Source organism: Vanellus vanellus (genome assembly GCF_965231255.1).
Source record: "Vanellus vanellus genome assembly, chromosome: 3".
Taxonomy (NCBI): domain Eukaryota; kingdom Metazoa; phylum Chordata; class Aves; order Charadriiformes; family Charadriidae; genus Vanellus; species Vanellus vanellus.
In genome coordinates, this window is record NC_138907.1 from 76519728 (window position 1) to 76546413 (window position 26686).

The following is a 26686-nucleotide window of genomic DNA, read 5'->3' on the forward strand; positions in this document are numbered from 1 at the left end:
CTCAAAAGATTTTGATTATTATTTTTCTGGTATATTTGTGGTGATATTTAGATATTGTGATCTGTAATGAACTGTGTCTTTCTTGATTTCTTGTCTTTCATAAGAATAAATTATTTACTATTTAATAATTTTATCATTTGAAGTTATCTGTATTTCCTTCCCTACATAGATTCATAACATGAGATTTTCCAGTTTTTTAATGTCTTGGGCCATTCTGAGTTTTTTTTTAAGGATCTGATTTCCCGTAGACATTTAACAGACATCTTCCTCCTTTTAAGACTTTGATCTTGAGAATAATTAAAATCCTACCTCTTTCAAAGCGCTGTAAATTAGCATCCTGAACTCTTTTACAGGGATATGAATATCTTTGCTCCGATTTTACATAAAGAGATGTGATGGGTAACAATGTTGTTTTCACTTGGTAACTTTTGCCCATTTCAAGAATGGTATTTTCTATTTTCTGCAAATATGTTTGAGGGTGTTTGCATTATTAATAACCTACTAGGTGGTACACCTTCGTCATACACTGAAGTTCATTTTGTTACCTGCTACATATGTGCAATAAAAACCAGGTTTTACTTGAAGAATTTGTAATCTAAGCATCCTTAATGATATTTCTATGGGTATTTCTTGCTCAGGAAAAGCAGATGCATACTTGAAGAAGAAAGTCCCTCAATGGCATGTCCAAGGTGCAGATGGTCAGTTCACTATGCTGAGCAAGGCTCATGAAGCTCACAGTTGCTCTGGTTGACTATATCTCATTCACACCTCATTCACAAGACTTCCATATTCACCACTGTGGCAGGCAAAACAGTCTTGACTCAGGGCATTTCACATAATTTAATTTATTGGAAATAAGTAAACAGAAATGTTTAATCACTTAAGTATTGAGAAATGAGCGAGAAAACAAATTATTAAATAAACACTTGGAGAAATACTTTCCTTCCCTCTTCCCAGGCTCAACTTCTGTCCAACACCTTCCTTGACCCTTCCTGATCTACACCCTCAAGGCTGTCCCTGACCTGCACAGGTCACACACAGGCTGCACTCCCTCAGGGTGTCTCTGCCCTCGTGTGCGTCACCCTCAGGTGACCCCTACCTAGCAACAAGTGTGTCCTTCCAAACCTGCATCACCAGCAATCTCCCTAGCAATGTCCCCTACCGCTTCTTCTCCGTTTGGTTTCTCAAAATGTATCTCTTGACATTTCTTCTCATGAGTGTCCTTTTTTGCATCCTCATACCTTTCCTGTTGTGTGTCCTCAGTGCACCCACATGTCTCTACTCCAGTACTTACTGCCCCAGCAACTATGGCTCTTTTTAGCATCTGTTGGAGCAGAGGAGCCATGTTTGGGGGTATTGTGGGTTGTCTCCATTCATTGTCAAGCCAGCTGGACCGGCTCAGGTCACCCTGCAGCTGCTGTCCCCCAAACACTGCTATTGGTTCCCAATACAACTACTTAGCTAAGCCCAATTGTGCAAACACATGAGCCCTGAACTCTTCAAAGTCATTACGTGACTTATACACGTGATTGCAGGATTTTGACCTAAATAAAGCATGCATGAATACACTCCTTTCACCATACCTGCAATAAAATGACTTAAAAAAAAAGTAAATTCAGGGTTTAATAAGACAATTTTAATTCCTTGAATTAATTAAATTGTCAAAACTATGAATCACTCAACATAATAACTAGTACCTACCACCGGTCTCCAATTCTTCTTACATATTGATACATCCAGTGATATACTCCCAGTCCTAAACTGTACCCCAACCACATCACTAGGCAGATGAAAAGACACAAAGAAACCTTTTACACTCTGCAAATTACCTTTTTGAAAGGAGCTCTTTTAAAGAGTCTTCTATTCTGAAATTTTATTTACTGAAATTGTCCCAAAATGTTCTGGAAGGAATCTTGTTCTTCATTGTTGCAATGTGATCCAGGGGAAAAAAAAAAAAAAAAAAGGCACAATCAATTGTAGAAAAACAGTACTACACCTTATTTTTGTTCCACTAAAATTAGAAGTCTTGTTCTCCTGAGCCAAAACCATAACAGCTAATGACTTCCTAGGAAAATTAAAGCTCACAGAGCTAGGAAAACCCTCAAGAAGCCATTTAACACAGTCCTCAACCTGAAACAATTTCAGATTTATCCTTTGTTAAATTTCTGTCTTTGATGTATATTGAACCAAGGATCTCCCATATCTTCCTCTCACACCTATTGTCTTTAAAATTACTTCTCATTTTCTGCCTTTACCTTTCAGCTTTCATCTTGGTATGTTCTTCCTGTGCTCAGATGTAGTCTCAGTTTTCACTTCCCACATGTTTCTTTCTTGAGCTTCAGGTTCAGAAAGAGCTCACAGTTTGGCCAAATCTTCTTCTCTTTCCTGTCTTTCTGGTTCATGTCATTTCTTTACAGACCACTTACTTTCTTCAATTCCTTTTTCTACTAGGCAAGACAACATCCCTCCCAAGTCTCTGAATTTGTTGAAGACTGACTGCCAAAAACACGTAGATTTAATTTTCCTGTTTTTCCCATCCAAAGGCTTACAAACCTTAAGTAACTGTTCCCCAAGTTATCTTTCTCTGTTGGCTTGTCAACAGTTCCTCCCTAATGCCTGGGCACAGATGTAAAAGATTTTCTGGTGGTTGCTTTTTCCAAAAAAAAGTATCCAAAAAATTCTCACACATATTCCAGTAATTTGCTGCACAGTTCACCAGATATAGTTAAAAATGTCCGTTGCCACCACACAAGTAGTGATTCCGTCACTTACTGTCAAGATGTTTTATTCTTTTTCTTACCCCTGCTTTAATGTTATCTTTACACCTCAAACTTGTCCCTATAGCAGGAGGCCTAACGGGAACCTCGCAGGTCCCCTGCCTGGGGCCTCCCTGGTCTTCTGCTCCCTGAGCCTTCAGACCTGCTCCAGGAAATTCCCAGGAATGTCATTAGCAGAAAGGGATAGAAAATTCCTGGCAGCCCTCAATAAGACTGCACCCTTGGGCTCCCGGAAGGCAGCATGCATGCCACCATATCAGGTCCGGGTAACAGAGAGAGGTTTCCATTGTTCTCAGGACAGAAATACCTACAACCACCACTGCCATCTTTCATTTCCTCCTCCAAACCTTGGTCCTGAAACTCATAGCCTTGGGTCGCACAGCTTTTTCTTCTCTACTGGTGTAATACGTTGTCCCACAAGCTTGAGTCACCTTGTCTGCTCAGCTACATAATTTTTGAAACAGGCAGAGTTTCTTGGTGGTTAACTTCTTTATAGTCTCTATATAACACCTGTACGGCATTTATGGGCCCAAAGCTGTGCCTACAGATATGTAGAAGTTAACAGATCACCAAAACCCTTTATTTTACCCTTAATCCTTTACTGACTGCTTCCTTGGTTCATAATTTCTTCAGTCAGATAGGAAAGGGGGGAGGGAGGGAGAAAGAAGGAATCTGTTCCCAGAATGAAGCCTGATAAACCAATTTATGTTAAGAATTAAGAATGAAGTCTGACAGGCCAGCGATGCTACAAACCCCTGCACACAGGACAGCTGAGGGACGAGCTGCTAACCGCTTGGCTGCAACAGTGAACATTAGTATAATTATACCCTGACTTTTTCCCAAGCCCTAGCAAGGGTTACTGCGTTGTCTTTTTGAGATTGTAGTCATAAAATTAAGTCAGCTGTGGGCAATATATTCAGCCCGCTTTCATACACACACTGCAAGCCTTGTTACCAGGGCCTCACAAAGCATCTCTTGAAAAAGGAATACAAGATGCTCTTTGTAAATAAAAGTTCATGAGTCTGAGTAATGAAGTCATTTTCCAAAATCGCAGTCAACGATATTCTTTTTCACAAGCCGACGAAGCTGAGAGGTGGGCTTGAGGGAAAGGATTTGAATGAAGCATGTTAGAGAAACCACTTAGCCCTATTAGCCCATGGCACAACCAGGCTGTCTCCCTCCTCCTCCTCCTCCTCCTCCTTCTCCTGCCCACAGCCTCCCCTCCCCCATGACAAAATAAAAGGTTGGTCTAGCTGTTTTTTTAATAAATTTGGCACCTTTCTGCCTTCCACTGAATAAACTGGAAATGTTAAAAACTAAAAACAAACAGTCATGAGAGTCAATGCTTCGTGTGAAGCAGTCGGATGGAGTTGGGGGGGTGGGGTGGGGGGCGGAAAGGGTGACCTCACTTTCTGAATGGCAAAGTTTGAGTGGGAGGGTCTCGACACGAAAGGTAAAAAAGGGAACGATGTGAACATGTGAAGGAAGCCAGAGCACCGAGCAGAGCGTCAGTCTGTATCCTGACAGGGGGAGATAAGGTGGCTGGGGAGCCAGCGATGCTTTCCTGGAATACAATCTCTGTTTGACACTCTCCGCTTAAGCACTGCCCATCTGTATGTTATTGAGCTGGAGCCTCTGGGGAAAAAGAGGAGCCACAGGCACAGAGAGTGAACGAGGGAGGCAGCAAAAGCGCTTTTCTTCCCTCCTTTTCCTTTTTTTTTCTTTTTTCTTCTTTTTTTTTTCCTCTTTTAAATCAGGATCTGGTTAGACTGCCTTGAAGTGCCACATCTGGAAACTGAATGCTGAAAGAAAGTTAAAATAACTGAGGCACCACTAAGCCAAGGGGGGCTGATTGCAGAAGAGGGTAAACAATTACTGAGACGCTAGAAGACCACTGCTGGACGTAAGGGGAGGAAATGGCTTTGATCTCCGCCTGGCCCCTCGTTTCTCCTATATTATTCTTTTTGAGATGCTTCTCCTCCAGCGCAGCCTCGAGTGAGGGAGGCGTTTTTCAGTTTGACTTTGAAGGTAGCTCAGCGGTCAGCACGCAAGAAGCCACTGTTATCAGAGGGCAGCAGCAGGCAGTAGCTACTGGAAGTTGGGTGCCTTTTGCTGAGGTACAGTAACTCCCTTCTCTCTCTAGTGTCTGCGCTTTTCTGCTTTCGTCTGTCTGTGTTGAAGCTCCCATCTGGTTAACGTTAGCTTAATCATTCATCCTTAAAGCGATACCGGAGGATTTTTTTTATTTTTTTTTTTTTTTTGCGGGGGGTCTGAGACGTTGCATTTTGGGACTGGAGAGATACAGTTCAGACTTCAAAATGTACACATGCCCTGCCTGCTGTGAGCAGACAGCTGCTGTACTTTGCAGTGAGGCTGGCTTAGCACGTCTCCGACTTTCCTGCCAACATAACTAAACAGGCCTGTCCAAACAGAGCTATTTTACAAGGGTTAATTGTCACAGTGCTTTTCTGCTTGCCTTGTTGTAGTTCCTGCAATTGTAATTCACTTAAACTTCCAGAAAGAGTCTGTCTTTTGGTGGCAAATGCTGTACTGTTGAAGTTTGTGCTTTTGTCTCTGAATGCCACAATCTGAAGTTCCTTTTTGCGATGAGAGCGGGAATAATAAATCAAATGTGTGTAGGGAACAGCCTGCAGAGAAAACACCTGCAGAGATTTTAAGACTTCCAAAAAATATGAAGTTGGGATTAGTGACAAATGAACTTACAGAGATCTGAGAAGCAATTTGACAGTGGAAAATTTTCCTGCAACCCGTCTGTTTTGGGATTGGTTGATACTCCTCATTCTAGCTAGGCTGTGTCGGGAACGGACTACTCAAAAATACAGCTTGAGAAAACAATAAATTACTCCAGCATACACTGGGAGAGGGGGACAGTAATGTCTCATGCGTGGGAGAGGCAAAGTAGGAGGCAAATCGAGTTACATAAGGTCATGGGAAGGGAAAGAGTAGTTCTTCAAGCATAACATCCAAAAATGAGGTGAGATTAGCACAGCCATGTCACTATGACAATATCAAGATCGCAATCTCTGATATCACAAGGCTATTTTTCCCCCTACCCTCCAACTGCCAGAACTAACAGCCATGGAAATAAGTGCACAAGCCCTTGAGCCAGCCGGGGTTGCCGCGGGGCTGGGCAGAGCTGGTCCCCCCACTGCAGCAGCTCCAAGCAGCTGGCCAGCCTCGGGAAACGCCTGCCCACTCTGTCAGGGGCTCAGCATGAAACATGACCTGTGTGAGAAAACTGGAGGCTAAACCCCGCTCTGCTCGGCACAGGGGCTCTCGGGAACCATCCCGGGCTTGGACAGGTTCCATGATGTGGGATGACTTCTCCCCTGGCCTGGGATCAGCCCTGGGAAGCTGCATTGCCACCTGTTGCTTCCAACATGGAAAGCCCCTCAATGAAATACCTGATTTAAGAGCCGGATGGGGTTTTGTAGCCGCTTTTCACAGGGTAATGAACATCAGTGATTATTAGCCTTTCTTGATATGATTGTGTAGCACGGTTTTCCCAAAGACACAATTCACATTGTTTTACTTTAATATAGTGGACTTTACCTTGGGAAAGTGCTGTGAGATATATTGGACGTTGCAGAGGAACGAAATTTTAGTCTCCTTTACCCATTTCAGTCCTCCATGAAGTTTCATTTGTACAGTCTGATCTAATAGACTAACTAACCAGTGTTTGCTGTGGCTGTTTACTTCAGCCCCTGAAATTGCAGCATTTACAGTCTGGATCCCATGTTATGAATGAATGCTGCTGCCTACTATGGTCACGCCAAGGCCCTTGGCTGCAGGATGTTATGGTTTCATGAGGAAAGAGCCAGGATTTCATGCCTCTTTGCTAGCTGCAGATTCACCTTACTATTGCCTTTCAGGGCCCACCTCCAATGGCAATTTCCAAGGAGGCCCAGTAGGATGCTCTTTTGGGATAGAGCTGATGGCTCTGTAACAGTAAGAACCTGTTTACCCATTGATTCACGTACGTAGTTGGTAACAGGAGCTAGGGAGACAGCTCTAAGCCCAGAGGTTGATGTAGAAGCCAGAGAGTGATGGTCTGGTAGTCTCTCAGCCAAGTAAAGAACTTTTCCTTCGGTCCTCAGAGAGCTTCCCCCTCCCACAGCCCACCTCCCCTCCCTCAGACCCAGGAACAGGGTTTATCCCAGGAGGTTTGAATTAGCATCTTTCAAAGCGCGAGTTCTTAACCCGCAGCTCACAGTGAGCCACAGAGTAAACTCCCTTACACAGTGTGGTTTGATTCAGCTCCTTCGTCTAAACATTGACTCAGGCCTATAGCTCTCCCGAGCAGACAGAGGCTGTTAGTCACGTTGAATGGTGCCAAATTATACAAAGGGGGCAGATTTACAAGGCAGACTTACAGAGCCATGGATGGGGCTTTGTGGTGGACTGTGGTGCCAGTCAACCGCAATGTGAAACACACCACTGTAAAGCCGGAGCACAGATCAGGACAGACAGAAATCCTGATGTTTCTGTGTTCAGGGCAGGTACTGGTCAACATTTGCCCCCCAACATGATTCTGCTCTACACATCTTCAGAAATCTGCAAGGTCTGAAACAGTGCTGGTAGGAATTTCCAACCTATAGCTGGTGGGATGCTTTTAAATCTTGGTAAGAGCTTGATATTATGAACTTGTAGAAGAACAGAAGATCCCAATTAATGTAAATTCATATTAATGAATATTTCTGTTTTCCACTCCTCTTTTTGTCCCGTGTTTGGCAACCTGAAACTCAGAGGTACTGGAAGGAGTGTTTTAAAAATTCAGAATTAATGTTAATGTGTAGCTTTTCTGTGCCTTGGATTTGAATGAAAGCCTCTTGATGGCAGGGAGAAGAGGACTAAGCTACATTTTGAATATTATGCTAATATATTGTATCCACTCACAAGGCAGATTATGGGTTTGAGTTGGACCTCAGCAACATCTAGTAGCTTAGTGCCCTGGTTGTTTATCAGTGTATGATCCAGTACACCTAAATTAGGTGCATAAACTGTGCCTAAACTTTTTGAATCCAAATCATGCACTTCAAGTATAATGCGTCTTCAAGTATAAATCCAAATTCACCATACAGTAACAGAGAAATCAGGATTTCTAAACCTCTAATTCCTAGCTGTCTTCCCTGGAGGCCCTCAAAGGAGCCTCTTCCTCTGTAAGGACTATGTTGGATATTCACATCATGACAGATTTAGTAATCAGCTAAAGGCTGGGGCACAAAATGTAGATGTTTAAATTAACTGGACTACATTCCACCCAAAGAAATGTCATGTTACCTGCATAATGAGCACTGGTAGTGACCATCATGGAATAATGTATCTATCATCGAGCTCACTGCCTCTGTGTCAAGAACACTTATAAAATGATGAAAATGATTCAGAAAAGTACTATGGGAAGTCTTACAGTGTTAGGAATCAGAAGATAGCTGAGAGACTCTACAGTCCAATCTGCTTTGCTCAGAGGAAGGTTAAGAAAAAACTTTGAACTTATTGTGTAAGCACATACACAGACAAAAAAAAATAATAATAATAGGCTCGCTAGTCTAACAAAAGAAGATCTCATCGTATGCAACAGCTGGAAACTGAACATCACCTAGTTCAGACTACAAGTTAGTTGTGAATTTTCATTTCAAAGGTAATTAAGCACTGGAGACTTTATCCAGTTGTGTTGGATTGTCTATCAAGAGACAGATCAATATGAAAAGCACTCTCAAGTACTCAGTTGCTTGTGTGTGCTATTTAAGATGATTAAGTTCCTTGGCTCACAAAGACAATGAGGGGACACAGGGGAGATGTTGCAGTGCCAAATCCTGATTTGTATGGGAATACAGTGACAAAGGGAAAGAGAGTGAGCACAAAGTGCTGGATCCACATTTGGCGGCATTAAGTCAGAGATCGACTTTTCCAAATAAGGATAGATTAAAATATTTTACAAGGAACATGCATCCGAGATGGAAGCAGAGGATTTAAAACTGACAGGCATATCAAATGAAAGCAAAGAAGTTAGTGGTGAACATCAGAAATCTTTGGTTTGGGGTTCCGTTCATTAGCTTGGACACAGCAGAAGGAAAGGGGGTGGTGAGACATCTCCAGTTCTGGTGAGGCACAGAGTTCAAAATGAAAACCAGAAGTAACTCCTGAGAACAGTCAGTTCTTGGGAGTTATATACCCCACTGTCAAACACATGCCTTTAAAATAAGAGGCATTACCCACATTACCATTTGGGTCTGAAGCTTGCCACTGTCAACATTTGTGTTTGTAAATTCCACTGACATGATGGCTTTATTTATATGAGTGTAGACTTTGATCCTCAGTAGGAAGAAAGTTCCTTACAGAGTCTGAGGTGAGAAAAAACAATGGTACAAGACTTCAAATGCTAAAGACTATGGCAAATTATGCCCTGTGATTCACATTGTGCAGTCACTCACTTTAATGCAAAATTAACGTAAGGTGACATCCAGAAAAAGACTCATTTCATTCTGTTGTAAACGACTACATGAGGTCAAGAAAATAGCAAAGAGAGCCCTGTACAGGAGATGAGTGTGGGAAGGATTAGTGGAAGAAAGGGAAGACAGACATTCTATGGAGTCACTTGCCAAGCAAGAAAAGATAATTTCAGATGTCCGTTTTGGTAAGAAGAAGCAAAGCAAATAGTGGGAAAGGAAGAAAACTGAAGCAGGAAGAAGACAAAGGAGAGGAAAAAATTAGAGCAAGAATGGGATAATCAAGACCTCTAAGAGTAAAGAAAAAAAAATGAAGTAGTTGGGACAGGGCATGAAGCCAATTCCCAGAATGAAGGAAGGCATGATATCGCTGGACGGATGGAAGAGGAAAACTGTTTCCAGCATCAGTGTTTTTGGCTCAGAGGAAAGGCAGAGAGGCTTAAAGAAGTCCTTTAATGGAAACAATTATCATAGTCAAGGCAAAATTAGCCATTTACTATAAGAGAAAGCAAGAGGCAGAATTTATCTGTTGGAGCTTGAACGTTAAAATGACGTGTTTGTTAATCATTTTTTTCCCACCAGCAGCTTCTACCAGCAGCTGCTGATCTAAATTTTCAAAAGCACAAAAGAGAATTTGGCATGCTTTCTTTCTGGTTGTCTAAAGTGATAAGCAATAATTAGCCTGGGACCTGTGATAAACTTACCTCTCTAAAATGACTCACATTGAATCTATAAAAATACAGCAATCGTAAGTCCCAGTCGCTTGTTAACAAAGATTCAAGCTATCACCAAATTGTCTCCACCCCTTCCCCCATTAAGGTTAGAACAGAAAATCTTGCAGGTTGTTTAGAGAAACCACAATTTGATTCTTACTTGTGGCATTTATCTGTTCAAAAAAACTAGCACTAAAAGAAGCAGAAAACCTAATCCTGAGGTGTGAGCCAGAAAGGTTTTAGTTTGAGAGAAACCCTTATATTCTTTTAAGATAATGGGAACTGCATCTACCTTTAAAAAGGCAGATCTTTAAATGAATTCATCTCAGACCCTTGAGGTTATGTTAGGTTAACTCCCATAATGGGCAATTTGGATTTCTAGCTGCTGTTTTTTTTCTGGTACAACAAGGTTATGTTCTGAGAAACGTCTATTAGTGGGGAGGAAGTTTTACTGCAGATGTTTGTGATTCCAGCTTAAGTTTCTCATCAAATCTTTAATGAAAATCAGCTGCTTGGAGTCAAGCCACCAGACCCCAAACTTTTTAAATTATAGGAAGCTGAAGCAAATGGAAGCACAGGACAGAGCAGATGGATAGTGGGAAATGTTCTCCATTTCAAGAAGGTGCATAAAGCACCCACCAGAACAATGCAATTTAAACTCCACTGCAGTGAGTTCCCACAAAGTTTTGGGCAAGTACCAGCAAAGTGCCCCAAAGCCTATTCAGGGCTGTGAAAACCAATAAAAGGCATTTCATGCTCACTCTTATGCATGACATGGGAAGCAAGGAAGGCATTAGAAGCCCAGTTTTTCCAGGGGGCATGAGAAGCAGTAAAAGAATTGGTTTCTGAAGGAGAGCTTGTCCTGATTTAAACTGATAACAATTAGAGCTCCTAGTGTTCAAGAGATGTGTAAAATAGGTCTAGTTTCTGAGTAATATATAACCAGTAACTGGTAATTTACAATTTGCTTCTGTACTTAGGTTTCAAACACCAGACACCCTTGGTTTTTATATTTTAATTGGTCCTCTTGAACGTTTGGATCTGATCCCAATTCATTTTCAGACACCACCATGAGCTGGGGATGTTTGGGTTATGCATCCTAATGCAAAATTCAACAATTGCTGAATAGTACTGTATACAAAGCTGTTGGAGCTCCACAGTTTTTGAAATCTAACTCTTTGTCATTAAATAATCTCAAAGAGATTTGCCTAACTATCAGTCAGGATACATGCAGTGTGCCTTTGAACACGCAAACAGAGATTGACTAAAATGCAGTAAATATGATCTGACTTTGTTGTTGTTGTTTAGCTGTATTGTGCAAGTCATTTTCTTAAAATAAATACTTCAGAAGTACTGGAACTCCTTTTTTTCTTTTAAGACAATCCAGCAAGAAACAGTGTTAAAACCCCAGCATTCAAGAGTTACTAAGATACATAATATGACCCAAAGAATAATAGAGGGTTGTGAAAAATACTTTAGAAATTACTATTCCAGGTTTACAAGACTGTAAGAATTAAAATGTTGGTTTTTAAGTCATGACATGTGGAAGCCGGGGAGCATGGGAAGAACTGGCACAGCGGAATGTTAATTTCAAACATAATGTAGTAATTACTGAATAAAAAGACCCTACCTGTATAAGCAACTTCCAATATGCTCTGTAAAAACAGTCATTTTAGCTGAAACTGTAAGGCTCTGAATCATTGTTTGACTCTGTCTTCCCAACAAAAATGAATAAAAATGAACTCATTCAACTTTTCACCATTGGCATGAAGTAGAAGAAAAAGCACACGGAACCAGCAACTAAACCACATCATTTCTGGGCTGCGTTGTACCCTGTTGCCTTCCTACAATGTATCCTGTTGCTGTTGTAGGAAAGGCCTTCTGAGTGGCAAGAGATGAGCAGGCTTCTTTTCTGCCAAGGCTAATTCAAGGCCAATATGCCCTAGGGTTTCCCACTGTGTTTTTCCGCCTCTGAGTCTGGATGACAGCCCATGGGGAGCCACAGAGAGCCTGCTCTTCATGACTCACTTATGCTGTGCTCCCCCGCTCCTGGCTCCAGGGACCCTTCCTTGAAAGCACTCTGTGGAATCAGGTATTTGTCCAGAGAAAATCTGTTCCAGTATCCAAAACAGAAAAAAAAAAAAAAAAAAGATAAATAAAAGAGTTGGCAGGGCAACACATGGCACAGTCCTCCCTGCCCCACCTATTAAAATCCTACATACTGAGGTGCTCCAGAAAAGCTAGCACAGCCTGGCCTATTGAGGGCTGGCAAGGTCTCCAGTACCTGGCCCCAGATCCGTTCAAGGAGGAAGGTGAGCAGGTGTTGAAGGTCAAGACATGGTTTAAAGTCAAAGGGGTTTTGTATGCCGTACTCAGCTTTTTGCAGGTTTGCAGTTTTCTGTGGCTCCCTGCTTCCCGTCAATGGGCAGGAATGCCTGCAGAGGGTCTACATTGTCAATAAAGCACCAGCTAATTGCTTGTAAGTCAGCTGGAAGCAGAGGTTTGAGCAAGGGATTTTTTTGAGGCATGAGGAAAAAGACTGAATGTTGTGTTTTTTTCTGATGCATCTACTCTTTGCCCTCTTTGAGCCAACAAGCAACTAATTTCTTCATTATCAGACCATGCCTGCGATGAAAGCCATGGATTGAGCGATAGTGAGAGATCAGGGCAGGTTATCCCTTCTTCCGAACCTGGGCTTTCCTCTCTCCCTTCAGAGCGCAGCCTCTGCCCACTTCCATGCTGGATGTTACAGCTTGTAGTACAAACTTAACCATGCTGGGCTGTTTCCCTTCCCTCCCTCGCGTTTCCAAAGCACTGGCACTGTCAAGGGGGAAACTGTGACGGGAGAACAGCCCAGAAAGATGGTACCTTCCCATAAGCCATACCAAACAGCTGCCTGTTTTGTCTACATTTAGACCGCTCTTGGGATGGAGTGATGGATGAAAGCTTTTTCTCCTGATCTTTCAAGTTTTTCACACTGTGGCTTGTGCTAACAGGCTTTTAAATTGATGCCTTGGCTATTGGTCAAGTAGATCACTGTATGTCCTCACTGCAATTCCAAAATTTCAGGGTTGCAAATCAAACCAGTAAATACTAGAAATCTGGGATGGGGGGAAATTGCTGCAAAAAGGAAATCAAAAGAAGCTTCAGATTTACCTTCTCAGTTTTAGCAGCATCCAACGAGGACAGTTGTACCTGCTTTAAAGGCCACATTTACGTTTTACCCCTTGAAAATTTTTGTCTCTATCTCAAAATCTCTCAGGGAGTGCTGTAGTTTGTCAACTGATTATGTCTCACTTATCTGGGGGACTCAAGAGGAGAAAGTATAACTCAGAACCCACATCTCATGTGAGTGTTTTTTGGGGACTGGGTGGAGGGTGTTTAATGAGGAAACAACACAAAATTATTTATCCTTTTCCTGTAAATTGTTCTCCTTCTATAAATTTGGCATATTTTTTGAAAGAGGAAAATCAAATAGCTACCTTTCCAACTGCAGATTTTCTATTTCCAACAGTGAGCATCTATAAGAGTAAGTTTTTTACTCAGTGGCTGTAGTAATAAGTATATTAGAGCAGAGGCTGGTATTAATCTCTAATCCTTAGCCAGTTTGCAGACAGCTAAAACATTTTAGCCCTCCCCCTTTTTGGAGAGGAATGCCTTTTAAGCAGAGGCTTTGTCTTTCCCACTGTATATGGAAAAAATGACTATGCGCTTCTATGGAGAATGCCTAGCTGAGAAATGTTTATGTTGGATCCAACCCCATCTCTGTTGCTGAATGGCATTTTGTTTTCCACTTGGACTGGGGAAGGGGTAACAGTCTGGAAACATTTTCAACACAGGAAATTTTTTAAAAATTAAATACAATTACTTAGTCAAGGTAATAGATCCTGTTGTTGCTCTGCATAAAGCCATCTGGCTTTCAGCTATTGCTTTTTTTTTGTGGGAGTCACCGTTACTCTGTCATTGCTACAATGGAGGCGTGCACAATTCCACCCAAGGAACAAGAATACAGAGTGACAGTGGACTGAGGAAGGGGGGTTCCTTGTCATTGTTGCCTGTTGCCCATGCCCTGCTTCGCTTATTGGTTTGGGGATTACCCATTTGCGATTAGCCATATTCGCTCTCCCTCTGACTCCTAACTCTACTATGCAATGGGGAGAAATAGAGGTAACTTTTGTTCTCTGTCTCCCCCACCAGCAGGATTTTACCTGGACTAGGAGCAACTAGTTTCAATCTCACTAGTTTTAGTTTTAGCAATCTCTGAGCTCTTTGTCTAAAACTTCAGGAAGACGGTTTCTATCAGCATCATAATCTGTGATATGCTCCTCAGGTGATACATAAATATTCCCAATCATCAGGGATAATTCAGCAAGTGAAGTTTTCAAATTAGGCTGTTATTAAGTTCGGGTCTTGTCCCATGTCCCTCAAGGCAATCACAATTTTTTCAGTAAATTCTGAGGACAGCCCAACCCCTTTGTAAATATAAATGATGGAGATCTTATAGTGTCACATTGTTGCTTAACACAGCAACGGTTGGAAAACCAAACTAAGTTCAGTCATCGGGTATATTCTTTAGCAGCTGCAGACTGGCCAGACACGGTGTGCGTGGCCCCAGACCAGCCATAGCCCTGTGCTTTCGGGTGGGAGCATCACTGCAGGTGACAGAAAGGACACTAGTAAAGAAGATAAGGCTTCATTTGTTTCCTCACTCTTTGAACAGTTCATATAGTGAAAAAGATCACAGATTCAAAACCAGTGTCACTGCTTTATTTTTCTGTGTGTTTGAAGATTTAAGCTACTGAGCTTCACAAAAACACACCACTGCTGCTTTAATGAGCATTTCATATCACTCACCTAGAAAAAAGCACTATTATATTATTTGCCCAGATCCATGGCAAATGCACCCAGTGAGGCTTTAATTGTTATTGAATCTATCTCATCTTAGAATTTAATTTAAAAAATAAGAACATGCAACAATATTAGGGGTTTCCACTGAATGACTATTTCAGCAAGGAATAATTTGCTTTTACCTTTGCAAGCTAAATAACAAAACAGAAATCTTGTTATTGTGTAATTCACATAATTGCTTCAGTTTGTAATCTCGTTAAATACAATTAGAGCTGAGATACCTGTCAAGATAAGTGGATAAAAAAAGATTACCAGCATTGTGCCCAAAACTCTTCACCAACTTCTGGTTAATTCCTAATTTGCAACATCAGTGGAGCACTGGAAGTAATAAATATTTCACAGTTAACAATGTCAGATACTTAAGAGAACAGTACAGGAATTTAATGCACTACACCAGGGTACTTATAAAACTATCATGAATATTGATCTGGAGACTAATCTAAAAAACTTGTTCCTCTCAGAAATATTTACAATTTTAAATATGTTTGAAATTGCAAATGGCTAATTTGCATGAGGTTTCTGCCCTTGAAATGGTAAATACTATAGAGTGGCTTTTTGCATGCAGACAGTTCTCAAACAGCTGTAGTGTCTTATTAAATGGGGTAATTAACTGCCTAGTTATGATGTCACATACTGAATTAATTTCTCCAGTAATAATAGTTAGAATGTGACCTTTCTAGTTGAGAAGAATTTGATACTGTAGACCAGAGGTAATGAAGGCTTATAGAAATTATAAATAGAGCTTGGAGGCCCAAGGGGAAGCTGGTGAGCAAGCTTGTTTGTTTTTAATTCTCTAGGTTTGTGAGGCTTCGAAGCTCAGATAAATTTAGCAAAAAACAACGGAGAAGAAATAAAATTGCAGAGCAGATGTCTGCTTTTGTCTGCATGTTGTGGAACACCTCACAGTGTAGAGCAGGACTTCTGTCCATCTCTCTTTATGATGACTTTGATGGTAGAGCATGTCTGGCCAACAGGTCAGTTACTAACTTCTGAGAGCCTCGTTCTCCAGAGAAAGACAAACATCTCTCTGAAATGTCACTTCGTAGGAATTTATAGGTTCAACTACAAAGACAATCTTGAATTTGCTATTACTCAAGGCCTGGGAAATTGAAATCCATTTATTTCTTCAAATGATACCTTAAGATGAAGTGAAGTATGACAGCTCTTGGAAAGGGCATCACCAGGGCATTTTATTTTTAAAATCAGTTATAGTTTAACTCAGTAGGTGGAAGAACTCCCAGAAATCTCTTCCATAGCCAAGCCCCGGTCTAGGAAGATTCGTGTAGCAAATGATAAGAGACGAACAAGGCAGGTTAAAAGGGGAAGTTATCAGCAGAACTAATGTTATTTGTACCTTCAGTAAGAGCTCCAGCTCTTCATTTGTTTTTTTCAAGAAGAGAAAAATGTTTTAATCATTATATCTAACAAAAACAAATGCCCTGAAAGATATTTTAACAAAAAAAACTTCTGTATCAAATAATTTTTCAATATTCATGTTTCCTTCCTCTTATGAATTGAAGAAAACAGATTTTCCTTAAATATCTTAAAAGCTCTCCTATAAAGTTAGCTCCAACATTTCATGTGAAATTTTAACATCGCAATGCAATTCTTTTTTTTCTCCCTACCCTCTTTGACTAATGCTTTTCATATATCTGGTATGCTTTGGCAGTAAATCCTCGCAGGTCACTCATAAAAGTTGCCCTCAAATACCAGAGTGCGGTCTATCCCTTAGAAAGGATGGAGAAAAAAAAATAGGAAAGATGGCACAATGCCAAGCAGTGCTGCATAAATATGCATATGGCTTTAAAGTATGGTTGTTTAGCTGGAAGCCAAAAAAGTTCTTTCAGCACTGGATTAACAAGACTGGAAGTCTTGCATCCAGCAACAGCTTTATATTCACTGCAGGCATCTGAAACAAGCAAATCATGACTACCAGAAATGTCTGCCCATGTGGGGAAATTCATTATTCCTAGTGGTTCTCACTGGTTTTCTTGAAAGACATGAAGTTGTTGACTAGTGTCACTGCTGTGGATTACATTGGGTACTTTTGGAACACTATAATCTGGGATTACATTGGCTACACTGCTATGGATTACATTGGGTACATCTGGACATGGTTCCAGGCAACCAACCCTAGGTAGCTGTGTTTGAGCAGGGTAGTTGGACCGGATGACCTCCAGAGGTCCTTTCTAACCTCAACCATTCTGTGATTCTGTGATTCTGTGCGACTATGGTTATTATTCCATTTTACAGATGGAGGAACTCAGTGAAAAAGTAATGTTCATGGTCACATAGGAGATGAGAAGAAGAATATGTTTTCCTGAGTCCCAATATCCTTCTGAACGTAGTTAGGAAAAGAGGAGCTCATGCACAGGACCAAGGTGATAAGTTTCTCATCTGTTCAGGAGAAGGAATATTTTGCCTTATGTTAATTTCAAATGCCACAATGAAATGATTGCTGTGAAGATGTTAGTAGACTAGAGGTGAAGGGTATGTCATGAAGTGGGTGAGTGACTAGAACCAGGTGCAGGGAAAGGCAAAGTGGAGAAGAGGAGTAGGAGGACACAAGCATGAATAGAGAACGAGGCAGCAGCAGAAGGGCTGTGGGAGCCAATGGGGGGCAGGTGGAGATCCACAGCCCATAAGCGTAATGTTCAGATGCTCCATTAATAGAAAGAGCCCAAGAGAAGTACAGAGGCCTCCCCCAAGAAGGGCCAATGAACAACCATCTCATCTGGTTGGCATTTACTGTAAGACTGTTTAAATGACATTCAAGCCTTGTTGCCAACAAGAGAGACATATAATATAGACAAGACTAAAAGGTAACCTATAAATAAAAACTAGAGTGAATGTGTGCTATAAATATAAACTGAGGAGCCATGGATTTAATCAATGCCTCATTATACATAAAGTGACCTATTGGAACATGCTGTCTGCAGCAAACCCTTTATTGCTACAAGTACTCACCATGCTTTTGAGGAAACTGTAACTACACAAATCTCTATCCATATGACTATTCTTTCCCCTTTGACAAATTCAAATTTTGGGGATGTGAGAGCTAGAAGAAATGGATAAAAAAAATATTTGCAACTATATAGTTATGACTGTAAAAAATGAGCAGGGATATGAATGACTGTTGGGACAATACCAGAGCTGTCACCAAATACTTGTTCGTAAAAAGCCCAAGGACAGACACCTTCTAGAAATATTTTTTTCTCTCCTGCCCCCCAAAATCAGAAGAAAACAAAGTAGAGAGAATTTAATTAGACAAATTTTACCCCAAGTCATACACCTCACATAGGATCCCTCAGATCATCAGATCCTTTGTCCACATGGCCTACTGTCGTTAGATCAAATGTAGTTGCGGAGATGGATCCTTTCAGCGGGTTGGAGGAGTAAAAAACCAAAGTGTTTAAATACAGCCATCTGTTATCTCAACCATTTCAGCTGTTGAGACACAGAGACAACCCTCTCAAGCTTCTCCCATAATAGGTGTTACAGGGAAAAATGCAAAAATTTGCTCTGCATGTCTTGGTTATACATTGCTGGCGATTTTGTGAACAGTCTAGTGATTGCATGTGGAACAGACCAGGATAAAAGTTGCGAGGAAAAGGAGCAATGCCAGTTAATATTTAAAGCAGCAAATAATACTAAAAGCACTGTTTTAATGCAGTTATCACTGACTGTCCTACGCTTTTGGAAAACATGAATCAGGAGTCTGATTATACAGATGCGTTTGGCAGCATCTGACACTGGGTTCAGTGATTTGCTATCTCCTAATTATGAAGTGTAGCAAGAGAGTTTTTCGTGGTTAGCTAAGCCAAATAGGAAAGGCAAATTACCTGCTGATGCACAACTCTCAGCTATCTTATATGAGCTACTTTACCTGTAAAATATGTACTGCTTCCTGGGGACAGACAAAACCACCATAGTTCTAACCTTTATCAGTCAAATTCATCTTAAGACTCACTTAACAGTGTTTCTCAGCTGTAGTCAATATTTGGTACAAAAGCATTCCCAGGAAGAGCTGCTGAGCCAGTAAGTTCCTCAACCACAAAAGTGGAAAAGTCCGGGTGTGAAGTGTACCAGAGCATCACACACTGCCTGGATGGGCAGAGCATTGGCTGGATAAGACATGAGATGGGGATAAAACCTTTTGGCAGTTCATCCCCTGACAAAAATAGAGCTCCCTCTCCATAACTTAATGGCATGCCCTTGTAGACCATTCAAACCAGAGCATTAATCAATAAACACCCAATTAGTCTCGTACACTCAATCCCTGATGGGCCCGGTGCAGCTGCCTATGCATTCAGAAAGGAGGGACATGCATACAGGCATTTCTGTCTGCTGACTCTACGCAGCCAGTGCAGTTCATAGGTTTTCTAGTGGACGTGCAAGTCCATCCAGTTCTCTGGGACCAAGGCAGCAACCAGCATGGCTGAGTCAACATCAGGAGAGCAGCTCCTGCCGAGCCAATATAGCTATATCTTTCCCCCACCTCATCCATCCATCCCCATGTACATGCACACTTTTGAGACCCCCTGTAGTCACAAGATACTCCTAAATACTACACATGCTGAATGCTCAAGCCAAAAACGTAACCTCCAGCAGTTAAGCACCTTTTCCATAGTCAGTAAAGTGCATGGTGGCTGTGTAGGCGAGCAATGAGCCCAGGCCTCCTAAGCATGTTGCTCACCGGTGGCATGTGCCAGCACCGAGCTGCAGTTGCACACGGTGTGTACCGTAGATCTGCTGGATTTTGTGTTTTGGCAACAAATGGAGAGGGATTTCTCCTGCAGGTCACCAAAGGCAGGAAGGTCAGGACCATGGGGTGCAGTGTTATTGCAGCTCTTTCCGTTTGCATAAAGTTTCCCAGCAGACTGAAGAACAACTAAATCTTTGTGACTATGCTTAATAACACTTTTTTGACCTGGGGAATTTGAAACGTCTGTTACTGTGCCCCCAGGGAGCAAGAAATGGTCAAACGTCCATCGGTCTGCAACTGGCAGTCTGGATTTTAAAAGTCCGTGTTTAAATGTACTGGAAGTCAATTATGTCCTGAACTGAAAAGCAGATGTAGAAGTCATGTTGGTGCCCTCAGTACTTTCTTGCTGAATGAAACACCAGAAGCAGACTCACATATCTACCTGAGGTAAAGAAGATTACTTTGTAGTTAATGCTTTCCAGGCATGATAAACTGCACAACTTGTGCCTACCCAGAGTGGTTTTAACCTAGGATGTCCATGGAGTTAAACACTTTGTTTCTTTCCGTCCCAGTTTGGCAAAGCAGCATTTTTAGTGCTGCAAAAAAAGTGTGCATTTTGGAGGGAACCAGGAGGTGTCCTTAGAATGGGGTCATGTTCCTTTCTGTGTTAGAGCTTAGCTGCGTAGTTATTCAGGGAGTTTTACTCAAGTCACTAGCTCTGGAGATTGTCAAAGTCACTCACAGCATCAGAGCTCTTCTTCCCAGCTGCATCTACAGTGCTTAATTGCAACTTGAGCCAGGAATGAACACGACAGCACTAACATGATGGCAGGGATCAGTTTTACTCTTTGTAAAATGGAATAATTTTGTATCTCACAGGCTTGTGTTAGAACTAAAGTCACTGTCTGTAGTGAGCACCAAGTATTTTGGACGACTCTACAAAGTCTTAATAATAATTTCTTACAGATTTCTTTCCTAAATATGTTCTATGCTCCCCAAAGCCATCAGGTTGAAGCGGGACTGAGCTACTAGCAGCAATAAAATTAATTCCCAGATAGCAAATGTCCAGTGGCATTTTAAAATTCTTTCTGAGAATTATAGCTTTACCAAAGGTGCCGGCAGATATGTAGGCTTTGTGCCCCCTAGAGAAGAAAAACAAATCTCAGAGATGGGCTGAAAAGATTTTGCTTGCAGATTTTTGAATACATAAGTATTCAGTGAGGAAGGTAGCACCAGTGCAGGGTAACAAAACACAGCTTCTTTGGAGAGCTATCTGTAAATATCAGAGGAGACACTATCTGGACAAAGGGAAACATCCCATGATCACGCTCTGAAGTGGCCAGAATCAGCCTAAACTCAAATGTAGAAACAGAATGATTTGGGTCTGTGGGACACCAATGTTTCCTTTAAATCTGTCTACTTTCTCCACCTGAAGATACTGGCTGGTGGAACAGATTGTCAGGAGCCTTTGTGCTTCTACAAAGGTACAGGGTGTCCAGCAGTTTGGCCAAATATGTGGCACAGCAGCTGTAACCTGGACACTTCTACATAGCACAGCACACCTGACATGTGCAATAGGTTTCATCTCCCCAGACTTTGTATGCAGGAGAGGTACCCACACATGAGTTAGCCCTTCAAGTCCCTCTTTGCAGTCACTGGAGTGCAACAGGCACAGCTGACCTACTTTAGACACATTTTATTACAGAAGGAATTAAACCATACAAAGGGTGTCTAGCTGGCTTCTTCCCATGGGGACGTCTCCATGTTGATGACTCCCAGCCTGCTGTGGTTTGGGCTTCCTACACACACAGTCCGGCCACCCAGCTGTGGAGACTGCTGGCCAGGATAGCCCTGCACGAGCATGGCCACAGCTGTGTTAGCACAGCACTGCATCTGGGACAGGGAGTTCCTCTGGGGTTCAGCGTGGAACTGTCTTTAGGGCTGACGTAGACATGTCAGGTGGGGCCCGCTGAATGCTGAAAATTTGGGGTGCTTTCTGTGAGCACTTGGCTTGGGACCGAGTATTTCTGAACTTGAAGACCCTATTGTAGGTGAGAAAGACAAGGAATCTCTTTGGAAAAGAGTCCTACCTCTTCTGAGGAGACCAGAGAAAATGGAATAGCATCAAAGTAGAGGACTGTTTTCTTAGAGTTGTTTCTCTAATGTTCTTATTTCTAATAAATAATTGCATAAATGAAAGTACTGGGAGATATTCAAGCAGGAACACATCTTTATTTCTAGGGAGGGCAGTAGCTATTTATCTCAAGTTGGCCTAAGCAAACAATCTTCAAAAAGGCCTCAGAACTGTGGATGCCAATTCCAAATTTTGCTCATAAAAAAATAAACAAAAGCAAGCATGTTTGGGTTGGGTTTGGAAACGTCCCCAAGGAGCAAAGGACTGTTGTTTCCATGGCAATGCCATGCACGTCCAGAAGACTGGTCTCTCTTTTAGATCTACAGATTTTAAAATGAGTGGAGGATGTTTAGAGTATTCATTCACCCCTGAATACCAAAAGATGGAGAGCTTCAGGGACGTAGTATTATGTTGAGTCCTAAACTTCGATTCGGCTAAACCATTCCCTCCAGAAAAACATTAAACCTTGATGGGAAACTGTCAAGAAGGGAAGAATCCATCGCTCCACTGAATTCATCTGATTGTTTTCATCAATGCACTAAAAACTTGGGGTTTATTTACTCATGTGTCCTACTTTGACAGGTATCTATGGCTGATATGATGCCTTGTATGTCAGTCAGAGAAACAACATTTTTCTTTTCCCTGGACTCTGAGGCAAAGCTTGATAATGTTCAAGTGGAGTTTTTCTTTTCTTCTTTTCTTTTACTCCATAAGAGACAGTGAGGACTTCTGAGGGTCCCACAGTTCTGAAACTGTTGATCAATTGACATCAAATGACAAATATTATTATGCAAAATATTCAAAATATGTGCCACAATTCTCCATAGATGTTTCAACTGAGAGATAGCCTATCGCGCCAGACTTCACAGTTGTCAGACTAAGACTCTCTTGAGCATATGTATTCTGACAATATTTTTGCCACCTTTACAGAACAGGTCAGACTGTAGAAAAATAGAAACTCTAATGCACAAAAATATTTTCTAAATGAAACTATATGTCCAATGAACTTGCTACACTACCAAGATAAAACAGGTGAACAAGCTGTGGTATGTCAGCTTAGCCAGAGGTAACTATCTATGTATGTTCTTGACCATGACTAGACAACAGGCAATGAGAATTAATTTAATTCTATTCCACCGAAAGCTAAACCAGCATGATCAGGAACAGTTACTATGACTTGGGCAGCATACCATAAACTATGCTACAGTCATTTGTCTAGACTCTTGGCATATGAAGAAGTAATGTGTGAGGACTGCCAGAAACTAAAAAAAATGTGCACTTTTGCCTCTTAGCATCAAAAATAACCCTTCTACACAAACTACAGGTGTTTAAGACACAGAATAGAACTTCTTTGCATTTTTGCAGCTAGATTTGGGATATTAGGTTAATTAAATTAATCTTAATTTCATCACAAGCACATGAGTTTATAGGATTAAGCTGAGCCCAGGCTGCACTCACTTTTACTATCCTGAACAGACCTTTGAAGTGAGAATCTGCCAAGTAATACCATAATGTTTGATCTTTGCCCTCATGTCTGAACATCCACGCAGCCCACTGAGGATCCTTCTCTGACCTGGAAGGAAGCACACCTTTTGACTATCTCTAGGAGCAAAGAACATAACACCACTGGCCAGCTACAACCAAGTCTCAGCTGACACTAAACTTAGCAGTAACTTGGCAGCTGATGTGCCATGACTGCTACTTTGAGTGCTGTTCTTCAGCTTCAGTTCCCTAAGTGCACCAGCTGTCCCCCCTTTTACAATGGTCCTGGAGGCAAGGGCCATCTTTTTCTTCTGGGTTTGTTTTGGATCAAATGTAATGAGATTCCTGGCCCAAGATCGGTGGGCATGAGTATAATGAGTATAACAAAGACTGAAATGTCTTAATGTAGACCATTTAACCCTGAATCACATCCCTTTTTGTACCCCAGTACTCAAGAGAAAACTCTGGAAATAACAAACACTGGTGTAGATCCAAGGGAGCCTTTTATTGTGAAAGAAAGAGACCCTTTGTGCTTTTACCTATTCACAGGAAAGTCACAAGTTCCAGTACTAACTAAAGAAACATACCATGTTTTCTTATCATCAGATGAGAGAGTCAGTGGCAACATCTGAATTACAGAATAAAGCAGTGTGGGGACCTCCTAGTCAAGTAGCATAACACAGCCCGTGTCCCCGTGCTGAAGCTCTCTCCATGTTTGCCCAGAAAAGGACAGTCCCACACAGACTGCCTTGTGGGACTGTGTCCTAACAGATGCCATGCTCTGAGCTGTGCCTGGACATTGTCGGGAAAACCACAAGATTTTGCCAAAGAGCAAAATCAAGGCAGAAAATTAACTGACAGTCAGTACGGATGATCATAAGCCAGTGCCTGAAACCATGCCTTGCCCTTCTTCAGTTGGCTGATGCAGATGTAACCGCAGCAGAACACTTTGTGCATGTTACCAGCACAGCACTCTTCTTTCGGGAAAAGCAAGCCAGAAGAGGCAGGATCACAGCAAACATCCCTACCCCAGCACGGCCGCACCGCTACTGCTAGCTGGCAGCAGGGAAGGAATGGGGACCTGGTTCTGCCCTCGGTTATGCAGGCGCAGATCAGGAGCAGATGCAATGAAATCTGTGGAACTGCTTGAATATAATATGGGAGTAAACTCATACCCCATCTATGTGAATTGTCTTCCATCTTCGGTCCCAACTTGCACCCATAACAGCAGAAGGGTCTGAAGAAACAGAATGACCACAGGCTCCACAGTGCTTTCAGCACTGCAGCTGGTTCTAGTTTTTAAGAAATGTAGTAATTAAATCCAGATGCAAGGGAGGGGGAATAAATGCACCATGGGTGTAAAAGATTTTCAAGAGCTCAGCAAGATCCACATTAGATTGGACTTTTCGGCTTGAAGTGGAACAAACATTGTCCCATGGGCAAAAAAAAAAATCTAATAATTGTGAAGACATAATTGCTAATGCAGACCTAGCATTTTGGCCTACTAATTGTCTTCACCATTCAGGAACAGACAGTGGACGGAAATGTTCCTCACTCAATTGCCTTCATAATGATTTTTCCGGGAGGATCGTTCCATTTTGTTCCAGACCTGTTTGTGCTCTGTGTGCAATAATTTTGTGCTCCCAGAACATTTGGCCATTTGAATCCCTCAATTAGCTCAACACTCTGACACTTCTTTTTATAAATATGATGTTGGCTCATGCCCTGGAACAACTAACCAATCACTCCATTATCACTAGTAGGGCAAGGAGCAACAAAAATATATCAGAATAATCGAGAATGCCTGAGAAAACTTCTGAACCCAAAGGAAACAATCTGGATCCCATTTTCCTCTCATTCCTGCTTCCCTCATAGCACTGATTGTCAATACCTCATTTCTGGTTTGAATTGATGCAACCCATGGTTTAAAATATTGTATTAAAATAGTGAGCATCAGCACCTTCCAAGTTTTTGTGATGAATTGAATACTGTGGGGAAAAAATGTTGCCAGAAAATACCCAGGTGACTTAGGAGCCTGCAACTCATTTTCAAGAGGGGCTCTGGCAGCGAGAATAGCAGAGGCACTCAAAATTGTGGTAGTTGTCTTGAGGAACTGAGAAGTGTGTCTGCTCAGAACAGGGGATAAACTGGTTCCCAGTGGACTTCAGCAAAGACTGTACAACCCTGCCCATACATCTGGAACCATTGAAGTTGCACTGAACCCCACCTAACTTGTTACTGCCCAGTGAGTGGACTAGGGGAAAGCTCACTCATGGCAGCAATGCAGGCGTACCCTCAGCTGAAGTGTAAAGGACATGATTTTTATGGCTGACTGAAGGTTCTTCATAGACACCTTTACATACATTTCTGTTGTCCATATTCACCATTGTAAGTAAAAAATGATTCTGCTTAGACCTGCAAAACCAAGAAAGCCTTTGGGCAGACAGTAACGGACCAGCTAGGACCACCCACCAGTTGAGGGGCATCAGAGAATATGACACGCCTTAGATCTGCATGGGTGGAGAGAAACATTGCCAAGACAGACACTGGGATAAGAATCTGTTTTCAATTTAGAAACTAACTGTCTCCCTTCCACAGTGTGTGGCGTAATCATTCAGCTGAAATCCTTAGTCTGGTGGGAGCCAGTCCTACAGCGCTGTGTTAAGACTAAACAACTGAAAGAAACAAGCAGTACAAATAGACAGTATTTCTGCGCTCCCAAAGTGGCTATGGTATGAAGGGGTTTACTCCTAGGAGCTATTATCTAAGAAAGTGTTTCCAAAGCAAACCAGATAAAATATTCTGTGTAAGAATGGTAAAGGCAACTGAGTTTTCCATTTATGTTCATCTCAGCTCCTCAGAGCTCTCTGGGATAAGATTGGATTAATGATTCATTTGTAAACCTCATTTTTAAAGCTTGTTGTTAGTCATCGCATAAGATACATCATTTTCTAAAAAAGCAGCTTATCTGGCTGGATAGAAGTATCTAACCACCCTTGAGAATGGAAGCTAACATGCAGATGAATCTCGGGGTTGCTGGCTCTTGCTACCCAGTGCTCCACAGCTGTATCTACGGCACCGTGCAGACGTACAGGTTCAGGTCCCAGAACTGTGCTGTGTTAATTAGCCACAGCACCAGCAGGGTTAGTTAGCAATACTACCCGCAGGCTAGCTTTTGCATCTACTGGAGGTATCGCTGTGCCGTGCTGCATTCAATATTGTAGACCTTCTGTTCATGTCATAGCTTACCGTGGGCTTGAGAAGCAACCGTTAGGTCAGTGCAGAAAAGAAACCATCCTTTTATTTTGGGGCAACCCAGGAAAATGAGGAAAAGGGAGATACAAAGGAAATCTAATCCAATCAGATCAGTACAATATAGTAAGAAGCCTCCTACTTCATGCAAATGCAAGCTATGCAAGATCATAGCTGGAGAGTTGGGCAGGGAGGAACCTAATGAAATTCAACAAGGGTAAATGAAGGGTACTGCATCTGGGGAGGAA

The 26686-nt window shown here is 41.8% G+C and overlaps 1 protein-coding gene across 1 annotated transcript in view; it reads left to right on the plus strand.

Annotated features, from left to right (window-relative positions):
- Positions 1-4446: 4446 nt before the first annotated feature.
- Positions 4447-26686, plus strand: part of LAMA4 (laminin subunit alpha 4) — a 109103-nt gene continuing 86863 nt past the window's right edge. The window contains exon 1 of the mRNA XM_082481814.1: positions 4447-4894. Coding sequence (XP_082337940.1) covers positions 4694-4894 — 201 coding nt within the window. The 5' untranslated portion in view covers positions 4447-4693. The remainder of the gene's footprint in view (positions 4895-26686) is intronic.